This window comes from Pristiophorus japonicus, chromosome 12 (genome assembly GCF_044704955.1).
Source record: "Pristiophorus japonicus isolate sPriJap1 chromosome 12, sPriJap1.hap1, whole genome shotgun sequence".
Classification (NCBI taxonomy): Eukaryota; Metazoa; Chordata; class Chondrichthyes; family Pristiophoridae; genus Pristiophorus; species Pristiophorus japonicus.
The window spans coordinates 193,860,199-193,883,612 of NC_091988.1; the positions used below are offsets into that span (position 1 = coordinate 193,860,199).

At 44.2% G+C, this 23,414-nt stretch overlaps 1 protein-coding gene across 2 annotated transcripts in view; it reads right to left on the minus strand.

The window, feature by feature from the left end:
- LOC139277625 (translocating chain-associated membrane protein 1-like 1) overlaps positions 1–19,608 on the minus strand; it is a 116,059-nt gene extending 96,451 nt beyond the window's left edge. For both annotated transcript variants that reach the window (XM_070896346.1, XM_070896345.1), the window contains exon 1: positions 19,302–19,608. In XM_070896346.1, coding sequence (XP_070752447.1) covers positions 19,302–19,421 — 120 coding nt within the window. In that variant the 5' untranslated portion in view covers positions 19,422–19,608. The remainder of the gene's footprint in view (positions 1–19,301) is intronic.
- Positions 19,609–23,414: the final 3,806 nt, after the last annotated feature.

A 23,414-nucleotide genomic window follows, 5' to 3' on the forward strand; every position in this document is an offset into this window, starting at 1 on the left:
CGCCAGAAAAATCAAGTTACTCCAAAATTAACGGAGCAATCCTGGCCTAAATTGAGCCCATAGTCTCAGAATAAGGGACCGCCCATTTAAAACTGAGATGAGGAGGAATTTCTTCTCTGAGGGTTGTAAATCTATGGAATTCTCTGCCCCAGAGAGCTGTGGAGGCTGGGTCATTGAATATATTTAAGGCAGAGATAGACAGATTTTTGAGCGATAAAGGGAATAAAGGGAGCAGGCAGGGAAGTAGAATGAGTTCATCAGATCAGATCAGCCATGATCTTATTAAATGGGGGAGCAGGCTCAAGGGGCCAGGTGGCCTACTCCTGCTCCCATTTCTTATGTTCTGATACAAACAGCCGTCTAAACTTAAGGATATTCCACAATTATAACAAAAGAAAAGGGTTCTTTGTTACAAAGCTGGGGTGAACTCTTGCACACAAAGAACTATGATTGAAAATGGAATGTTTGCAATTTATACAAAAATATCAGCGACAGCAAAGAACAGAACTATTTGGTTTTATGAACAAAAAGGACCGAATACTCCATATATAAACTGCAAAGAAATTCAAAAGGTAAAACATTGACTAGGGTAGAACAAAGGTCAGACTGTGACTGTGTTACTTCTGCTGTCCGTCTACTTACAGCCTATCAAATTGCCCCTTCTAGGAACAAAGTGTCAAACTGGAATGTCATAAAAATACGGCAAATTATAATTTATTTTCACACAAGATTTGTATGACATATTCATTTTTATTGCAAGTCTACTATGCCCTCACTCCCCCCACATCCACCCCACTTCCAATTTTCTTACTTAATCAGACTTTCATGTGTGGCAATTTCAGCATGCAACAGAACTGTGGGGCAATCATATACATTTTCAACACAAGGTTCCTGAATAGTGACCAGAACTGGAACCCTAGAAGATGTTTCCTCTCCCTAAGCAGAAGACACGAGATCAAATGCAGTACCCTCTGCCCCAAGTGATCATTTGAAAGACCCATGATTCTTTTCAACTCTGTATGGCTCAATGCCACATCACTGAGTGCTTCTGCAATTAAATCACTGAAGCACTACATTTTTGAGGGGGGAAAAAAAAAAATCAGTAACTATAGCAGACCTCTAACCCGGATGACCTCACATCCTTCACGACAGCTGGAGCAAGGGACACAATAGGCAGTCTTCTATTGCATCTGTCACTGTCCTATACACAGTCGAGGGAAGCATCATACTGCACACAGGCACAAGTGAGCAGCTGCAGTCGATTCACTCCACCCAGAACAGTTGGCTACATATTGTCGACAAGTCTTCCCAATTCTTTGAAACTGGGAGTTTCGATGCAGAAGTCAAAACTTCAACAGATGCATTAAAAAAATACGTTCATGAACATTTCAGGAGTCCTTGTAAAGTTTGGAAAACAGAGTGCCACGGTTTTACATTCTATCGATTCACCTCTGAGACATGGGGCAGAATCCAACTCAGAATGCCTGTATTAAAACTCTTGCAGTAAAGGGTAAGGGAAATGGGTAAAACTGCTATTTGCCCAAACCGCCCATATGTCAGAGAGAGACGATATAGATGGCTGATACAGAAAATATTAAAATGTTATGCTCATTATGGGAAAGAATGTGGAACCGCTTTGCTTGTGACTTGGAAACATCTGATGCTACCATTGAGTGCTTAAAAAGTCCCCACCAGCACCTGGGAATCCCTGGTGGGCAGAGGAAATGTTTCAAGGACACCCTCAAAGCCTTCTTGATAAAGTGTAACATCCCCACCGGCACCTGGGAATCCCTGGCCCAAGACCACCCTAAGTGGAGGAAGAGCATCCGGGAGTGCACTGAGCACCTCGAGTCTCGTCGCCGAGAGCATGCAGAAATCAAGCGCAGACAGCGGAAGGAGTGTGCGGTAAACCAGACTCCCCACCCACCCTTTCCTTCAATGACTGTCTGTCTGTCCCACCTGTGACAGAGACTGTAACTCCTGTATTGGACTGTACAGCCACCTGAGAACTCAGAGTGGAAGCAAGTCTTCCTCGATTTTGAGGGACTGCCTGTGATGACGACGAAAAGTGTAAAAACATTGCACTTAATGTGCGCTTTATCACTTGATGAGTAAAGTATGAGTCACCATTTGCACCCGATTTGTTGCTGTTTAATAAATAGGAAGTCGAGCCATTCACATTTTAACAGGTAGTGAAACGCACAAAATCAATCAAGTAATGGGAGAGGCAATAGTTTCAATAGGGACTAACTGAGCACGTACAAGAATAACTAATCAAAGATGAGCAGTCTGCAAATCTACCAATAAAAAAGAAAAATAACGAATCAAAATACAATTTAAAAACCCTTTTGGCTACCATCCTGGTTTCTCTGGTAGGTTGAGCACTTACAACTGGAAATAAGATCATAATAAAGACATTAAGAATTAGAAACTTTACAAAAGAAATTGATTAAATTTATTTGTACAATGCCATTTTCTGTATTTCAAATGCCTCTAATACAATTTTCTGTCAGTAATTTGTCATTCTCAGAGTCCTGAGGCTTGAGTTCATAAGGCTTCCTAGAGCCATCAGTCTCTCAGTTCCAGCTCTAGTAAGATAGCTGGCTATAGCTCCCTGCACGAGTCAGTGTGTTTCTGTGTAAGTCACACGTGGAAACAGCATGCATTAAGGCTGCCTCCCATTTAAAATCTATATAAAAACAACCACATTTCAAACGGAGGAGGATATTTTTTTTAAATAATGGACAGGAAGACTAAGCTCCAGGCCTTTCAGCAATGGCAGACTGTGGTTTGAGGAATGACAACAAATGAAAGGCCAGTAGTGACTACTCCCATTAGTAACTGAAGCTTTTTATATAAATCAATAATTTTTAAAATCTTTCAGGTAAATCTATTCAAGACGGCATTTAAAGAATCTAGGCTGACAATTCAGTGCAGTGCTGAGGGAGCGCTGCACTGTCGGAGGTGCCGTCTTTCGGATGAGACGTTAAACCGAGGCCCCGTCTGTTCTCTCAAGTGGACGTAAAAAATCCCATGGCACTATTTTGAAGAAGAGCAGGGGAGTTAGCCCTGGTGTCCAGGCTAATATTTATCTCTCAATCAACATCACTAAAACAGATTATCTGGTCATTATCACATTGCCGTTTGTGGAAGTTATTGGCTGCTGCATTTCCTACATTACAACAGTGACTACACTCCAAAAGTACTTCATTGGCTGTAAAGTGCTTTTGAGACGTCCAGTGATCATGAAAGCCGCTATATAAATCCAAGTCTTTTTTTTATATAACTATAACCATCACGTGCACAGATTTATTTATTAATATATGAAGGGAATAAATTTTAATTACATGCAGTGGGGATGAGAAAACACTTATTTTGCACAAACCAATTGAAAAAAAAAACTACTTTACTATTTCTCACAAACTTCTTTCCAAATTCTCAGTGATGTGCAAACAGCAATCTTGCAATATCTTAACCTCGATTGTGATAAATATCTCGGGAGATATGTTCATAATATTTATACGTGAACCCAGCATGTAACACAATGACAAAGCAACTTTTTCCTGGTTTTCTAGACAACTAAAGAAAAAAATAAAGATACAATTACAGAATGAGGCCCTCTTGTTCAGGGAAGATGATATCAAAGTCTCAAAAGGAAAAGTGTCCCAGTGCTGGATAATGACCTATTCATTAAAAGGGGGAAAATGAGTGAGAACCAAAAATCCCACATCTATGTTCAAAAATAATTCAAAATATACTGGCTAGTGTTCAAATTGTAGTAACATTAATTATACTGTGAGCAATGCCCTAAATGAAGCCTGCAGAACCACTGCACAATGCAATAGGTAACTTATGAAAACTACTGCCCAAAACAATCTCCTCGGATTCTTGCTGGGGTTCAGTTCCATAAACATCAAGCTCTCTCTAGCATCTCACCCCAGTAGCACTTTTCATGTGTGAGCCCAAACAGTAAATGCCGGCAGCCTATTTAACCATATAGAGCAACTGCCTGCACCCAACAACCACACACACACACACAATATCGAGCAGATATCACGGATAGTCATCCAGGGTGGAAACCTTGGCTGACGTCTCCCTCCACAACAAGACTCATCTTCTAATATGCTTTTTGTGTGGTCACTAAAGACAACAGTATAAAGAGTTTGGGGTGGATATTTCATACTCCTATTATAATTACACAAGAAGCTCAAAAGAAAATGTAAAATAGTTGCAGAATAACGAGGTGATCTGCTATAACCTACATTTTTCACCCTTCTTAAAAGTGGATTCAATTTGCAATGTTCTAAATCTTTCTATACAAAGAACAGGTTCACATGTCTTTTATCTAGTTACTGGTAAGCGAATTGCACACTGAAAATTCCATGAGACAAGTATCGCCTCTCCTTGAAATTAACTTTGAAAAATATAACTGCTCCCAAAGTATATTTTGAGCTAAAAATAAATATTCGTTCTGGGATGTGGGAGTCATTGGCAAGGCCAGCATTTATTGCCCATCCCTAATTGCCCTTGAGAAAATGGTGATGAGCCACATTCTTGAACCGCTGCAGTCCATGTGGCGAAGGTGCTGCCATAGTGCTGTTAGAGAGGGAGTTCCAAGATTTTGACCCAGCAACAATGAAGGAACGGCGATATACTTCCAAGTCAGGATGGTGCGTAACTTGGAGGGGAACTTGCAGGTGATGGTGCTCCCATGCGCCTGCTGCCCTTGTCCTTCTAGGTGGTAGAGGTTGCAGGTTTGGGAGTTGCTGCATAGAAACATAGAAAATAGGTGCAGGAGTAGGCCATTCGAGTCTGCACCACCATTCGATAAGATCATGGCTGATCATTTCTTCAGTACTCCTTTCCTGCTTTCTCTCCATACCCCTTGATTCCTTTAGCCATAAGGGCCATATCTAACTCCCTCTTGAATATATCCAATGAACTGGCATCAACAACTCTCTGCGGCAGGGAATTCCACAGGTTAACAACTCTCTGATACTCCCTTATACTGTGTCCCCTGGTTCTGGACTTCCCCAACATCGGGAACATTCTTCCTGCATCTCACCTGTCCAGATCCATCAGAATCTTATACGTTTCTATGAGATCCCCTCTCATCCTTCTAAACTCCAGTGTAGAAAGACCCAGTTGATCCAGTCTCTCCTCATATGTCAGTCCAGCCATCCCAGGAATCAGTCTGGTGAACCTTTGCTGCACTCCCTCAATAGCAAGAATCTTATAGATGGTACACACTGCAGCCACGGTGCACCGGTGGTGGATAGGGTGCCAATCAAGCGGGCTGCTTTGGCCTGGATGGTGTCGGGCTTCTGGAGTGTTGTTGGAGCTGCACTTATCCAGGCAAGTGGAGAGTATTCCATCACACTCCTGACTTGTTCCTTGTAGATGGTGGAAAGGCTTTGGGGAGTCAGGAGAGGAGACATTTGCTGCAGAATACCCAGCCTCTGACCTGCTCTTGTTGCCACAGTATGTGTGTGGCTGGTCCAGTTAAGTATCTAGTCAATGGTTGACCCCCTAGGATATTGATGGAGGATTATTCAGCGATAGTAATGCCACTGAATATCAAGTAGAGGTGGTTAGACTCTCACTTGTTGGAGATGGTCATTGCCTGGCACTTGTGGCGTGAATGTTACTTGCCACATAATCAGCCCAAGCTGGAATGTCATACCGGTTCTGCTGCATGTGGGCATGGATGGCTTCATTTTCTGAGGAGTTGCAAATGGAACTGAACACTGTGCAATCATCCGCGAACATCCCCACTTCTAACCTTGTGTTTTAAATTTGATCCATGGAACCATGTTGTAGTTTAAACTATAAAATTGATTAAATCACAAAAAGAATGGATAATCAGAGGTTAGCTTAATTATACCTGTATGACTAGAATAAATGTGATTATGCCAGTCTCTACTTCAACCGCTACTGTTTTTAACCAAAATCTGCAAGTCAATATTCTCAGACATAAAGTAGATTTTGGTATCTACATCTACTATAAATATTTCCAAAATAACCATAAAAACACCAGCACTAACTTCACATGTCCGACCCAACCGTTTCCAAATGTTAGTACATTATATATATGAGTGTCAGTGATAATAGAATATTTTCAGCATTTCCAGTTACTGCATCTCAGTGGTTCAGCAATACATACATTAGTATGCTTTCCTTTTCCATGTTCTAAATTTTTTAATTGTAACAGTTTGAACACAGCAAATGTAATAGTGAATTCCACATGGTCCTGGTGAGATAGGCCTAACACATAACAAGCACACCAAAAAAAAGTGGTTAATTTCAGGGCAAGTCCGCGAGTTCGATAACCATGGCAACACCCTAAACTATTCTTGTCCTATAATGCTCTATTTTTAGTGACATGAATAAGTATTTTTAATTGTGAAAAGAGTGTTTTATGCTTTATGCTGTGACAAACAAGTTAATGACAAATCACACATTTAACAACAAGCACAAGTAGCAAACAGGTCAGAAGGAAGCCATCATCATAGGCAGTCCTTCGAAATCGAGTAAGACTTGCTTCCACTCAAAAAGGGAGTTCTCAGGTGACTGTACAGTCCAATACGGGAATTACAATCTGTCACAGGTGGGACATACAGTGGTTGAAGGAAAGGGTGGGTGGGGAATCTGGTTTTCCGCACGGTCCTTCCGCTGTCCGAGATGAGACTCGAGGTGCTCAACGCCCTCCCGGATGCTCTTCCTCCACCTAGGGCGGTCTTGGGCCAGGGATTCCCAGGTGTCGGTGGGGATGTTGCACTTAATCGAGGCGGCTTTGAGGGTGTCCTTGAAACGTTTTCTCTGCACACCTGGGACTCGTCTGCCGTGTAAGATTTCCAAATAGAGCGCTTGCTTTGGGAGTCTTGTGTCAGGCATGTGGATGATGTGGCCTGCCCAACGGAGCTGGTCGAGCGTGGTCAGTGCTTCGATGCTGGAGATGTTGGCCTGATCGAGAACACTGACGTTGGTGCATCTGTCCTCCCAGGGGATTTGCAGGATCTTGCAAGAAGTAGAAATATGAAGGGAACCAAACAGTATAGAGTAAACTGAAAGAAACTTAGCAAGTAACACGAGACGGTGAAAGGGTGAACTCAGAGAGGGAGCAGGATTATTGGCAGAGTTGGGAGAGAACAACAACAGCCAGAGTTTTAAAAACAGATACAAGTTTTAGAGGCACTTTGAGTAAAGAAATGTTGCCCTGATATAAAGTTGTTTAAAATTTACTTTTCACTCATTTCTACTTATTTACCAGATTCCAGCGTCACTTAATATTTAATATACAGCAATGAGCTCTCTTATTCTCTCCATTCCAGACTTGAAAGCTTAAGCTTCAAATATAATTTCATAACTCATGCCCTTTGCCCTTGTAATTAATATTGTAACTCTTTTCTTGTCAGCATATCGTTTTGTACAGTGACCAAAACTGAACACACTAAATATGGATTGTAGCATTCTATTGCGGAGGTTTTTTTGTAATTGATTCAACAGACATGCCACACAAATGCAAAGCAATTATCATCTCCAAAAAGAGAGCCTAGCCATCTCCCTTCATCAGTAGTATTACCATTGTTGCATCGCCCGCCATCAACACCCTGGGGTAACCATTGACCAGAAACTCGACTGGACCAGCCACATGAATTCCATGCTATTACAGCAGGTCAGAGGCTAGGTATTCTGCAGCGAACAACCCACTTCCTGATTCCTCAAAGACTCACCACCATCTACAAGGCACAAGCCAGGGGTGTGATGGAATACTTTCCACTTGAAGTTGAAACAACACTCAAAAGGCTCGACACCATCTAGGACAAAGAAGTTGCTTGTTCAGCAGGTCATCCACTAACCCAAGTATCCACTCCCTTCATGACCGGCATTGTGTGGCTGCAGCGTGTACTACCTGTAACATGCACTGCAACAACCTGCCACGGCATCTTCAGCAGCACCTCCCAAACTCCACCACCTAGAACAAGTACAGCTGGTGCATGGGAGCATCACCTGCTCCAGGTTCCCCTCCAAGTCTAACAATATTGCAAGAGCACTTTCACAACACAGACTGCAACAGTTCAAAAACGAGGGCCCATTAAAACATTATACGAGCAACTTGGGACAAGCAATAAATACCAGCCTTGCCTACATCGCAAGAATGAATTAAAAACATTGGAAGGATCATATCTTCTATGATACCCAATGCCTTTCCAAGTCTCCCAATGCTAATTCTCCTCATTGCATACTTACAACCAAAGTCACCAGTTTGCAGTTACATCCTGGATCATGGAAAATGGACAGAATCACAGAATATGATTCCAAAAAACAACAGTAAAAATTGAGGAACATCTAACATAGTGGGCCCAAGCTTGCACATGATTCGCATCTGATTTTTAGGAGTAACTGGTGGAGAACGGACTATTTTAGAAATAGCAATTCTTCACATTTTTTTTTTCTGCAGTTCCAGTCAGGTAGAACAGTTCTAGTTTAGAACAGAATTTTTTCTTCAAAAGGGGGCGTGTCCGGCCACTGACGCCTGATTTGAAAGTTTCCACAGTGAAAATGTACTCCAAACTAAAGTAGAATGGCGCCAGTGAAGATTTTTGTAGAACTGAAAAAACCTGTTCTACACATTAAAAAATCAGGCGCAGGTTACAAATTAGGCGCCCAGAACGAGGTGGGGGGGGAAGGGAACTCATTAAATTTGACAATAAATCCTTACTTATACTTCTACAAATATTATACAAATAAATCCAACCTGAATAAACATTTATAAGCCAAGAAAAGATTAAATAAACCATCTTCCTACCTGTGTGAAAGTGCTTCAGCCAGGGAGAATTCTGCAGCGTTCGTGCCGCTGAGAGAGGGAGGGAGAGAGAGAGAGGGAGAGAGAGGGAGGGAGAGCGGAGAGAGAGAGGGGGAGAAGGGAGGGAGAGAGAGAGAGGGGGAGAAGGGAGGGAGAGAGAGAGAGGGGGAGAAGGGAGGGAGAGAGAGAGAGGGGGAGAAGGGAGGGAGAGAGAGAGAGGGGGAGAAGGGAGGGAGAGAGAGAGAGGGGGAGAAGGGAGGGAGAGAGAGAGAGGGGGAGAAGGGAGGGAGAGAGAGAGAGGGGGAGAAGGGAGGGAGAGAGAGAGAGGGGGAGAAGGGAGGGAGAGAGAGAGAGGGGGAGAAGGGAGGGAGAGAGAGAGAGAGAGGGAGAAGGGAGGGAGAGAGAGAGAGGGGGAGAAGGGAGGGAGAGAGAGAGAGGGGGAGAAGGGAGGGAGAGAGAGAGAGAGAGAGAGAGAGAGGGGGAGAGAGAGAGAGAGAGAGAGGGAGGGAGAGAGAGAGAGAGAGAGAGAGAGGGGGAGAAGGGAGGGAGAGAGGGGGAGAAGGGAGGGAGAGAGAGAGAGAGAGAGAGGGGGAGAAGGGAGGGAGAGAGAGAGAGGGGGAGAAGGGAGGGAGAGAGAGAGAGGGGGAGAAGGGAGGGAGAGAGAGAGAGGGGGAGAAGGGAGGGAGAGAGAGAGAGGGGGAGAAGGGAGGGAGAGAGAGAGAGGGGGAGAAGGGAGGGAGAGAGAGAGAGGGGGAGAAGGGAGGGAGAGAGAGAGAGGGGGAGAAGGGAGGGAGAGAGAGAGAGGGGGAGAAGGGAGGGAGAGAGAGAGAGGGGGAGAAGGGAGGGAGAGAGAGAGAGGGGGAGAAGGGAGGGAGAGAGAGAGAGGGGGAGAAGGGAGGGAGAGAGAGAGAGGGGGAGAAGGGAGGGAGAGAGAGAGAGGGGGAGAAGGGAGGAGAGAGAGAGAGAGGGGAAGAAGGGAGGGAGAGAGAGAGAGAGGGGGAGAAGGGAGGGAGAGAGAGAGAGGGGGGAGAAGGGAGGAGAGAGAGAGAGGGGGAGAAGAGGGGAGAGAGAGGGAGGGGGAGAGAGGGAGGAGGGAGAGAGAGGAGGGGAGGAGAGAGAGGGGAGAGCAGAGCGGGTGTCGGGTCAGCCGTCGGGGGGCAGCGGGTGTTGGGTCGGGGGGGGGGGGGGGAGGGAGAGCGGGTGTCGGGTCGGGGTGGGGGGAGCGGGTGTCGGGTCGGGGAGCGGGCCTCGGGTCGGGGGGGAGAGAGAGCGGGTGTCGGGTGGGGGCGGGGGAGAGGGTCTCGGGCGGGGCGGGGGGGGGGGCGAGTGTCGGGTCTGGTCGGGCGGGGAGCAGGAGCTGGCCGTGGGAGGAGCCTCATTCACACAGCCCCAGTGAGGCCACTGGGCCAGGGCTAGGGGCTGCGTGCTTCGGGCCCCTCCCACACAGTTCGGCGCCTGGAGCTACTGCACTTGCGTGCCGACTGTAGCGCGCATGTGCAGAGGTCCCGGTACAGTTTTCAGCGCAGGGACCTGGCTCCGCCCTCCCCCACAGCTCGTGCCGGCTGCGCCGAGTGCCACAGGACCTGTAAGTCGGTGGAGAATACCGAGGATTTTTTTAGGCGCCGTTTTAGGCGCGAAAAACGGGCGCCCAGCTCGGAGGGGCGCCCGTTTTTTTTCTTGTGGAAACTTGGGCCCAATGAAACAGAATGTTCTGGCTTGTGTTTACAACTAATTAAAAATTCCACATAACAAAAATTGAATGACTTTTTCAGTCACCAGACAACTGCTTATGACATGTCTTTTCAGTCAATATATATGCAATACTTGACATTTATCAGTTAAATTGCATATGCCACTTGTCTGCCCCATTTTGTAGTCAATCTAAATCCTTTCATTAATCATTACATCCCCAACTTTACTGCTCTCCCTACTTTTTTTGTCATGAACAAATTTGATTATTTCAGTATCCAGGCAATTTCTGAACATCAGGGGTCCAAGCAGAACTTTACTCAACAAGTATCCCCCAGTAAGTTGTACAGTCCTCAGGCATCCTTGGATTAATCCAGCTTCTTATTCAGTCCCATTCTCTGCTCTAGATTCCCATAGCTTTCAAGTTAATTGGAAGTTTTCATGGGAGGACGCGGTCAAAAGATTTTCAATAGTCCAAATAGGCGGGAGCGGCCTATAAAAGGCCCAGCGGGAGCTCGAGAGCCAGCGGCAGTTGGTGAGAGGCGGGAGCGCCCTATAAAAGGCGTACCGGTGCAGCTACAGCGGGAGAGAAAGCAAAAAAGTAGAAAGGAATCAAAAAGTAACGTCACAGCCAATGGGGTAAGTGATTGGCTGGTGAGTAGCTTTTCTTTTTATTTTTATATCTAAGTAAACTGTAACATTGTTATTACCAATTTAAGTGTATCTAAGGGTTAAGGCATGACAGGAGAGCTCGGTCACGTGATATGCTCCTCCTGTGCCATGTGGGAACTCAGGGACGCTGCCGGTGACCCTGACGACTACGTGTGTAAGAAGTGTATCCGCCTCCATCTCCTGACGGACCGCGTTGCGGAATTGGAGCTGAAGGTGGATTCACTCTGGAGTATCCACGATGCTGAGAATGACATAAGTGGCACGTGTAGTGAGTTGGTCTTACCGCATGAGAAGGATCCACAGCCAGCTAGGGAATGGAAGACCAGCAGGAAGAGTAGTACAAAGAAGGTAGTGCAGGGGTCCCATCTGGTCATCCCCCTGCAAAACAGATACACTGCTTTGAGTGCTGTTGAGGGAGATGACTCATCAGGGGAGAGCAGCAGCAGCCAAATTCATGGCACCTTGGCTGGCTCTGTTGTACAGGAGGGCATAAAAAAGAGTGGGAGAGCGATAGTGATTGAATCCCCTATCATAAAGGGGAATAGATAGGCGTTTCTGCGGCCGCAATCGAGACTCCAGGATGGTATGTTGCCTCCCTGGTGCAAGGGTCAAGGATGTCTCCGAGTGAGTGCAGGACATTCTAAAAAGGGAGGGAGAACAGCCAGTTGTCGTGGTGCACATTGGTACCAACGACATAGGTTTAAAAAAAAAGGGATGAGGTCCTACGAGACGAATTTAAGGAGCTAGGAGTTAAATTAAAAAGTAGGACCTCAAAAGTAGTAATCTCGGGATTGCTATCAGTGCCACGTGCTAGTCAGAGTAGGAATCGCAGGATAGCGCAGATGAATACGTGGCTTGAGCAGTGGTGCAGCAGGGAGGGATTCAAATTCGTGGGGCATTGGAACAGGTTCTGGGGGAGGTGGGACCAGTACAAACTGGACGGTCTGCACTTGGGCAGGAACGGAACCAATGTCCTAGGGGGAGTGTTTGCTAGTGCTGTTGGTGAGGAGTTAAACTAATATGGCAGGGGGATGGGAACCAATACAGGGAGACAGAGGGAAACAAAAAGGAGACAAAAACAAAAGACAGAAGAGAGATGAGTAAAAGTGGAGGGCAGAGAAACCAAAGGCAAGAAACAAAAAGGGCCACTGAATATAAAAGGGCTGCAGGAGGGGTAAAAACTAAAAATCATGGTTTAAAAACTAGTATTAAAACACTCTACCTAAATGCACGCAGCATTCGAAATAAAGTAAATGAGTTGACGGCACAAATCATTACAAATGGGTATGATTTGGTGGCCTTTACAGAAACATGGTTGCAAGGTGGCCAAGACTGGGAATTAAACATACAGGGGTATCTGACGATTCAGAAAGATAGGCAAGAAGGGAAAGGAGGTCGGGTAGCTCTGTTAATAAAGGATATCAGGGCAGTTGTGAGGGATGACATTGGCTCCAATGAACAAAATGTTGAATCATTGTGGGTGGAGATTAGAGATAGTAAGGGGAAAAAGTCACTGGTTGGCATAGTTTATAGGCCCCCAAATAATAACTTCACGGTGGGGCGGGCAATAATCAAGGGAATAATGGAGGCATGTGAAAAAGGAACGGCAGTAGTCATGGGGGATTTTAACCTACATATCGATTGGTCAAATCAAATCGCAGGGGGTAGCCTGGGGGAGGAATTCATAGAATGCATACGGGAATGTTTCTTAGAACAGTATGTAACAGAGCCTACAAGGGAGCAAGCCATCTTGGATCTGGTCCTGTGTAACGAGACAGGAAAAATAAACGATCTCCTCGTAAAAGATCCTCTCGGAATGAGTGATCACAATATGGTTGAATTTGTAATAGATTGAGGATGAGGAAGGTGTGTCAGAAACGAGCGTACTATGCTTAAACAAAGGGGACTACAGTGGGATGAGGGCAGAGTTGGCTAAAGTAGACTGGAAACGAGGACTAAACGGTGGCACAATTGAGGAACAGTGGAGGACTTTTAAGGAGCTCTTTCATAGTGCGCAACAAAAATATATTCCAGTGAAAAAGAAGGGCGGCAAGAGAAGGGATAACCAGCCGTGGATAACCAAGGAAATAAAGGAAAGTATCAAATCAAAGACCAATGCGTATAAGATGGCCAAGGTTAGTGGGAAACTAGAGGATTGGAAAAATTTTAAGCAACAGTAAAGAATGACTAAAAAAGCAATAAAGATAGGGAAGATAGATTACGAAGGTAAACTTGCGCAAAACATAAAAACAGATAGTAAAAGCTTTTACAGATATATAAAACGGAAAAGAGTGACTAAAGTAAATGTTGGTCCCTTAGAAGATGAAAAGGGGGATTTAATAATGGGAAATGTGGAAATGGCCGACACCTTAAACAATTATTTTGCTTCCGTCTTCACAGTGGAAGACACAAATACCATGCCAAAATTTGCAGGCCACAGGAATGTGGGAAGGGAGGACCTTGAGACAATCACTATCACTAGAGGGGTAGTGCTGGACAGGCTAATGGGACTGAAGGTAGACAAGTCCCCTGGTCCTGATGAAATGCATCCCAGGGTATTAAAAGAGATGGCAGAAGTTATAGCATTCGTTATAATCTACCAAAATTCTCTGGACTCTGGGGAGGTACCAGCAGATTGGAGAGCAGCTAATGTAACGCCTCTGTTTAAAAAAGGGGGCAGACAAAAGGCAGGTAACTATAGGCCGGTTAGTTTAACATCTGTACCGGGGAAAATGCTTGAAACTATTAAGGAAGAAATAGCGGGATATCTGGATAGGAATAGTGCAATCAAGCAGACGCAGCATGGATTCATGAAAGGGAAATCATGTTTAACTAACTTACTGGAATTCTTTGAGAATATAACGAGCATGGTGGATAGAGGTGTACCGATGGATGTGGTGCATTTAGATTTCCAAAAGGCATTCGATAAGGTGTCACACAAAAGGTTACTGCAGAAGATAAAGGTACGCGGAGTCAGAGGAAATGTATTAGCATGGATAGAGAATTGGCTGGCGAACAGAAAGCAGAGTCGGAATAAATGGGTCCTTTTCCGGTTGGAAATCAGTGGTTAGTGGTGTGCCACAGGGATCAGTGCTGGGACCACAACTGTTTACAATATACACAGATGACCTGGAAGAGGGGACAGAGTGTAGTGCAACAAAATTTGCAGATGACACTAAGATTAGTGGGAAAGCGGGTTGTGTAGAGGACACAGAGAGGCTGCAAAGGGATTTGGGTAGGTTAAGCGAATGGGCTAAGGTTTGGCAGATGGAATACAATGTCGGAAAGTGTGAGGTCATCCACCTTGGGGAAAAAAAAAACAGTAAAAGGGAATATTATTTGAATGGGGAGAAATTACAACATGCTGTGGTGCAGAGGGACCTGGGGGTCCTTGTGCATGAAACTCTTTTAGGAGTAAACAAAAAACATTAAACCGTGCCCCCCGATCTGGGGGAAACACCAAAATCCCAAAAGGTTAGTTTGCAGGTGCAGCAGGTAATCAGGAAGGCAAATGGAATGTTGGCCTTCATTGCGAAAGGGATGGAGTACAAAAGCAGGGATGTCTTGCTGCAACTGTACAAGGTATTGGTGAGGCCGCACCTGGAGTACTGCGTACAGTTTTGGTCACCTTACTTAAGGAAGGATATAATAGCTTTGGAAGGGGTACAGAGACGATTCACTAGGCTGATTCCAGAAATGAGGGGGTTACCATATGATGATAGATTGAGTAGACTGGGTCTTTACTCCTTGGAGTTCAGAAGGATGAGGGGTGATCTTATAGAAATATTTAAAATCATGAAAGGGATAGACAAGATAGAGGCAGAGAGGTTGTTTCCATTGGTGGGAGAGACTAGAACTAGGGGGCACAGCCTCAAAATACGGAGGAGCCAATTTAAAACCGGAGTTGAGAAAGAATTTCTTCTCCCAGAGGGTTGTGAATCTGTGGAATTCTCTGCCCAAGGAAGCAGTTGAGGCTAGCTCATTGAATGTTTTCAAGTCAAAGATAGATAGATTTTTAACCAATAAGGGAATTAAGGGTTACAGGGAGAGGGCAGGTAAGTGGAGCTGAGTCCACGACCAGATCAGCCATGATCTTATTGAGTGGCGGAGCAGGCTCGAGGGGCTAGATGGCCTACTCCTGTTCCTAATTCTTATGTTCTTATAATTGGAATGCAAGATATTCTCTCTTAGAATATCCTCAAAGATTTATGAGCAAGGAACTTCCTCTGCTACATTGCTATAGAAAATACTTCCTCCATCCTGCTCCTTAAAATAGATTCCATTATTTTACTTGCTATTGACATTAAAACTACGAAGGGTCTAAACACAACCAAGATATGCTTTTAGAGATGAGCACCTGACGGTCAGTATCTCAAAAAGCCTCTATTCAGTTAAAGAAAAAGAAACTTGCATTTATAAGGAGAACTTACACAAATATTTCACAAACTCCAAGATGTCACAAAGCACTTTACAGCCAGTGAATTACTTTTGAAGTGATAGTGTGGAATATGGGGAAAGTGCAGGAAGGTGCAGCTGAAAAAAGGAGGGAAGAGAGAAAACAGGGAATTATAGACCGGTCAGCCTGACATCGGTAGTGGGTAAAATGATGGAATCAATTATTAAGGATGTCATAGCAGTGCATTTGGAAAGAGGTGACATGATAGGTCCAAGTCAGCATGGATTTGTGAAAGGGAAATCATGCTTGACAAATCTTCTGGAATTTTTTGAGGATGTTTCCAGTAGAGTGGACAAGGGAGAACCAGTTGATGAGGTATATTTGGACTTTCAGAAGGCGTTCGACAAGGTCCCACATAAGAGATTGATGTGCAAAGTTAGAGCACATGGGATTGGGGGTAGTGTACTGACATGGATTGAGAACTGGTTGTCAGACAGGAAGCAAAGAGTAGGAGTAAATGGGTACTTTTCAGAATGGCAGGCAGTGACTAGTGGGGTACCGCAAGGTTCTGTGCTGGGGCCCCAGCTGTTTACACTGTACATTAATGATTTAGATGAGGGGATTAAATGTAGTATCTCCAAATTTGCGGATGACACTAAGTTGGGTGGCAGTGTGAGCTGCGAGGAGGATGCTGTGAGGCTGCAGAGCGACTTGGATAGGTTAGGTGAGTGGGCAAATGCATGGCAGATGAAGTATAATGTGGATAAATGTGAGGTTATCCACTTTGGTGGTAAAAACAGAGAGACAGACTATTATCTGAATGGTGACAGATTAGGAAAAGGGGAGGTGCAAAGAGATTTGGGTGTCATGGTACATCAGTCATTGAAGGTTGGCATGCAGGTGCAGCAGGCGGTTAAGAAAGCAAATGGCATGTTGGCCTTCATAGCAAGGGGATTTGAGTACAGGGGCAGGGAGGTGTTGCTACAGTTGTACAGGGCATTGGTGAGGCCACACCTGGAGTATTGTGTACAGTTTTGGTCTCCTAACCTGAGGAAGGACATTCTTGCTATTGAGGGAGTGCAGCGAAGGTTCACCAGACTGATTCCCGGGATGGCGGGACTGACCTATCAAGAAAGACTGGATCAACTGGGCTTGTATTCACTGGAGTTCAGAAGAATGAGAGGGGACCTCATAGAAGCATATAAAATTCTGACGGGGTTAGACAGGTTAGATGCAGGAAGAATGTTCCCAATGTTGGGGAAGTCCAGAACCAGGGGTCACAGTCTAAGGATAAGGGGTAAGCCATTTAGGACCGAGATGCGGAGGAACTTCTTCACCCAGAGAGTGGTGAACCTGTGGAATTCTCTACCACAGAAAGTTGTTGAGGCCAATTCACTAAATATATTCAAAAAGGAGTTAGATGAGGTCCTTACTGCTAGGGGGATCAAGGGGTATGGCGAGAAAGCAGGAATGGGGTACTGAAGTTGAATGTTCAGCCATGAACTCATTGAATGGCGGTGCAGGCTAGAAGGGCCGAATGGCCTACTCCTGCACCTATTTTCTATGTTTCTATCAGCCATGATCTTATTGAATGGTGGAGCAGGCTTGAAGGGTCGCATGGTCTACTCCTATTTCTTGTGTGTAATCACTATTGTTTGGTAGACAAATGCAGCAGATAATGCGCACACAGCAAGGCTCATTTGTTTTGCTAGTGTTGGCTGACAGATGTTGAATGTTGCCCAGAATATTGGGGAAACATCCTGCTCTTCTTAGAAAACATGCCATGCGTTCTTTCACACCCATCTGACCATACAGGCAAGATCTCAGTTTAATATCTCATCCACTGCACCCCTGACTATTGCACTGAGTTGTCAGCCTTGTTATACTTAAAAGTTCTGAAAAGCGCTTTAGGATTACAAACTTCTGATTCAGAGGCGAGTCTACCACTGAGCCAAGTTGACACTTTGTGTTCGACTGTTGCAATCCCATAATCAAATGGCAGATGAGAAGTGAGAAGAGCAAGCACCCAACACATTCATGTCTTTTTTTTTTAATTACAAAGTCTGTGGCTTTTATATTTACCATATCAAAGCGATTCCTAATACATATTGCTCACCTCCTTTCCCCACCTCTTAAAAATGATTTAGTCAAAGCAAAAGTTAGTGACTTCTCAAGAGAAACAAGCTGTAGTTAAGTTTAATTTGTAAATTACGATTTGCACTGCATTTCGAATTCCCCGGTCATGATGTAAACCAGAGTATTCTGTCTATTTAAATCATAATAGTTTCGAACAAACTTTATAATTAGGCCCAAAGCTTTAGATAAATTCCATATAAAACATCAACCAACATTGACCATTAATGTTGTAGATTTTAATGGTTTTAATGTGGAGGTTATGGGATAAAATGTGGCATTAAACTGGCAACAAAACACAAGGGCTACAAGGCAATATTTAGAATATTCTTACTGTATGTGTATGATAACTGGATCATTTACAGTTGCACAGAAAACTAGGGGTTATGTTACTGGATGAGTAATCCAAAGGTCTGGACTAATGATCTGGAGAGACGAGTACAAATCCCACCACTGCAGCTGGGGAATTCAAATTCAATTAATTAATAAACCTGGAACTATCAGTAATTGTGACCATGAAATGACCGGATTGTCATAAAAACCAATCTGGTTCACTAATGTCCTTTAGGGAAGGAAATCTGCCATCGTTACCCAATCTGGTCTATAAAAGTGACTTCAAACCCACAGCAATGTGGTTGACTGTTAACTGCATTCTGAAATGGATTAGCCAAATTAGGGATAAGCAGTAAGTGCTGGCCTTGGCGGCAACGTCCACTTTCCATAAATTATTTTTTTTTAAGTTCAAATGATAGAAGGATTGATTGCCTAAAGACCAATCTTTAAAAAAAAATCTGTCATCTCAACTGACACATCGGGGCATGATACTTGTGACAGAAAAAAGTGACAAAAGATGATTCACCATGGCACGACAAAGCACGTCGTATCCAGCTAACTGAAGAAAAGCGAACACAAAGGAAATGAAGGCAAGATCAGCCCTTAGGTTAATCCGACATATGTTGTCATGTGTATTGGAAAACATTGTTCACCAATATCAGGGTTCACAGTCATAGGAGAACATGTATTTATTGGAGGAATCAAAAGCGGTTATCAACAACGAACAACCCATCACCATCAGATTATAATATAACTTCAAAGACAACCAGCAGGCAACAAAGATTCTGTCGAACTGCTTCACTGTAACAGCACTTCCTTTTAGAAGTAAAACTGCACGGCTTATTATAAATTCTTCAGCACTCACTGAACACGCCTCATTTTTTTGAAAAATCGGAATTACATGATGAAATGTTGTAGAAGTTGAAATAGCAGCAAAGAGTACGACTCAGACTGTTTACAATAAAACTGACCACCTGTAACTCAACAGCTTTCATTTTCAAAATACGAACAGGAAGTTTAATGAAGAGCAATCAGCCACTTAGCAGCAGGTTAACCTGACGAATGTGTACAATCCCCTGTGTTAAAACCTCCCCAAAATACGCAAGTAGGCTGCGCGTCTTGGGAGTAACGCTTACTAGTTTGTGTGTACACCTGGCCTATTCCATTCGAGGTCACCATCCCGCCTACTTCCCCCTCTGTCGCCGCGGGAGGGCTTGAACGGGGTCGGGTGCCTGGGCCTCTGCCCTTGTGCTCTTTCAGCCTTGCCTTTACCTCGAACATCAGCCCCAGCAGAATCACCATTGCGACGCACGACACGATATCCGCATGGTTCTGGATCACGAACTCATGGCTGAAGACGGCAGGATTTTTGCTTTTCTTCCTCAGACCCATGATGGCTGACGATCAAAACTACTTTTTATTTTTCACCTCCCCTTCTCCAAACTGAAACGCAAACAAAAATAAAACACACACACAAAAAAAACCTTCCCCTCGCTCTCTCTCTTTCTTTCTTTCTCGGCTCTTTTGACGTTAACCAAGCCACGTCCTCGTTGCTCCGACTCCCACAACTGCACGGCGCTGACGCTGCTCGGCTGACAGCTTCGCCGACCCATTCCCGACGCCTACACACTTTGATTGACAGCCGCGCCGACCAATCGCAGCGCGAGACTGTCTCGCCCTCCCACCCCCTAACGGCCTCTTTTGGGCGTGCTGACAACCCCCTCCCTCCCTCGCGGTGATTGTTCTCTGATCGACGGCCCGCTCGGCCACTCAGAATGGCCGGTTGCTTTCTTGGGCTGACGTTGACAGCCAATCAGACACGCGGAGGGTGGGACGAGTGAACCGTTCGTTGTTCTGCGCAAGTGCAAATGGCTTCTGGCCAGGCTGCCAGGTGAAGCGTCAACTGTCAAGTCGTTCCCAGGAAAGGTGTTGTCTGTGAGTCTCTCACTGGTGATGTGGCTGTCCATTTAGTAGGTATTTACGGCATAGATCATACTAAATGAACAATATAAAACAATGAGGTGGTGGCAATAACTTTTCCATTTGTAGCTATTTTCTTTTGTTCAATTTGAGACTCCCTTTCAAATAACATTAACTAAAATTAAATACATTTACATTTCACTCAAAAGTGAATCCACTCATTTTTGGACATTTTTGAACCAACTTGCATTTGAATAGTGCCATTAGCACAGACTTCAAAACTATGCCCCTTTACTTGCTAACAGCAACAGTATTGCTAAATGATTCCACATTCTGAAATTGTCAAGCTTCATCTGTATATTCCTGCAGATGTGTTCACAGAAGTATTACTGTTGAAACATGTAACCTCCCAATTTGTAAGAAGTGATTTTCTACTTGTGATACCAAAGAAATCCAGGGCACTGTGACCTGTTCTGAAGTCTTGGCCTTCTTTATTGCCAATAGATGCTGTACTGAACACATACTGGGTACTTAAAAGAGAAGTAACTCAATCTGTAAGCATATGTTAATTACTTATTCAGAGACCACTAGTTTCTTTTCAACAAAAATAAACTTTTATGTTTGAAAACTTTTTACTGTATTAATCCAACCTGTTTTATGCCAAGTAAAACAGATGCACTGGCATGATGTAGAGAGAACAGGATTACATGGCAGCATGTCTGCTTTAAAACATTGGGTTTGGTGTTTAAGATTTTGTTAAAAATTGACCATTAGCCAGTGCTGACTTTTTCAATTTGCTGAGTAGTTCTCTTTGGATGGTTTGTACATTTAAAAGTGCTGTATAAATGAATATTGTAGTGTAAGCTGATTAGTGAAATATTACTTGGTATACAAACATATTGCAGCACAGAATAGTTTGACAAAAGCAAAATACTGTAAATGCTGGAATCTGAAATAAAAACAGAAAATGCTGGAAATCTCAGCAGATCAAGCAGCATCTGTGGAGAGCAAGCAGAGTTAACGTTTCGGGTCGATGACCCTTCGTCAGAATAGTTTGACATGGGAACATGCCAGAGACATCTCCTTTCACAGACTTCCCCAGTCTTGGCTGAGCTGTCAAAGAGGTAAGTGGAGGCTGAGAGTATCCCTGATAGGAAGGGAAAATTGGGTGAGTTACTGCAACCTGTTGCTTTGTGTGGGATTGTTTAAACCAGGAGTGTCCAAGCTTTTTGTCTTTGAGGCCACAAAGGCACATGTTACAGCCTTGTGGGCCATGTATAATGTTCAAATCAATACTGCTGTTAATTTGAATATGTGTCATAACAGATCCACGTGTCTGATTTATAATTTAATCACCAATGGCTCCACTAAGAACAGCTTCTTCTAAACCACAGTCCATGAAATTCTATCAGCATACAAGAAATAGAAGTGCAAGTACAACAGAGTTGCTCAGACTTTGTAGCTGGTTGGATATGGACCATGATCTGTAGTTTGGGCACTTCAGCCTAGGTTTCTTTGCCCCCTACTGCAGTTTTTCAGTGAATCACAGACAGCTGAGAATGTGAAATTACTACAGTTAAGGAAGGCCACCCCTCATAGCACGCTCCCCTGTAAGTCAGAAGGTTGTGGGTTCAAGTCCCACTCCAGAGATTTGAGCACAAAAATCTAGGCTGACACTCCAGGGCAGTAGTAAGGGAGTTCTGCACTGTTGGAGGTACCATCCTTTGATGAGACATTAAACCGAGGCCCTGTCTTCTCACTCAGGTGAACATAAAATATCCCATGGCACAATGTTGAAGAAGAGCAGGGGAGTTATCCCTGATGTCCTGGCCAATATTTATCCCTCAATCAATATCATTCGAACAGATTATTTGGTCATTATGACATTGCTGTCTGTGGGAGCTTGCTGTGCACAAATTGGCTGCCACATTTCCTACATTACAACAGTGATTACACTTCAAAAGTACTTCATTGGCTGTGAAGTGCTTTGGGACGTCATGAGGTTGTGAAAGGCGCTATATAAATGCAAGTCTTTTTTCATATGAAAGTTAGAGAACTAAGTTCCCTGCTGTATTTCTTGTAATTTGCATCTTTTGCATGATGGATGTCTATTCAGACTGTGCTCAATTAAGTCACTCACTGGCAGGGTTTCAGGGCTTATACACAGCTGGGTTAGTGATAGTGCCATGGAATTTGATTTTAGTGATAACTGCTTACAGCGATCATTTGGTTGCATTGATCAATCTGCAACCCATATGTTTCTGTGTGGTTCCTTTCATTTGTAATCAGTGGAATTTAGTCATTTGGTCATTCTTTCAACAAATTGCAAATTGTTTTATCATGCTGAAAGTTACAGCACAGTTAATCTGCTTGAGTTTTTAAAAAAATCTCTCTCGGGGTGTGGGTGTCACTGACATATATTGCCCATCCCTAGTTGTCCTGAAAAGGTGGGAGTGGGCCGCCTTCTTGAACTTCTACAGTTCGTGTAGTGAAGGTGCTCCTCCAATGATATTAGGTAGGAAGTTCCATGTTTTTTTACCCAGCAATGATGAAAAATATATGTCCAAATCAGGATGGTGTGTGACTTGGAGGGGAATTTGATGGTGACAGTGTTCCTGAGCACCTTCTGCCCTTGACCGAGCTGGTGGAGTTTGAGTTTGGGAGATGCTGCTGAAAAAGTTGCTGCAGTGCATCCTGTAGGCAGTACACTGCTTCATTGTTGAAGGAATTGTGAATGGAGCTGAATACTGAGCAATCTTTAGCAAACAGCCACACTTCTGACCTTATGGAGGGTAGGTCATGGATGAAGCAGCTGAGGTCGTTGGGCCCAGGATGCTGCCCTGATGTCCTGGGACTGAGATAATTGACCTCCAACAACCACAGCTATCTTCCTTTGTGCCAGGTATGACGACAATCAATGGCGCGATTTCCCCCTGATCCCCATTAACATCAGTTTTTTCTGGCTCCTTGGTGCCACACTCGGTCAAAAGCTGCCTTAATGTCAAGGGCAGTAACTCTCGCCTCACTTCTGAAATTCCAGTTCTTGTGTTCATGTTTGGATCAAGGCTGTAATGAGGTCTAGAGCTGTATGTTCCTTGTGCAAACAAAACTGAGCACCATTGAGCAGTTTATTGGTGATTAAGTGCTGTTTGAAAGCACTGTTGATGACCCCTTCCATCACTTTGTTGTTAATTGCGAGTAGGCTGATTAGGGCATGAATTGGCTGGGTTGGATTTTTCCTGTGTTTTGTGGACAGGACCAACCTGGGCAATTTTCCATATTGCCGAGTAGATGCCAGTTTTGTAGCTGTACTGGAACAGCTTGGCTAGGGGCACAGTTAATTGTGGAGCACAGGTCTTCAGCACTACAGCTGGGATGTTATCGAGGCCCACAGCCTTTGAAGTGTCCAGTGCATTAGCCTATTCTTGATGTCACGTAGAGTGAAACAAATTGTCTGAAGACTGA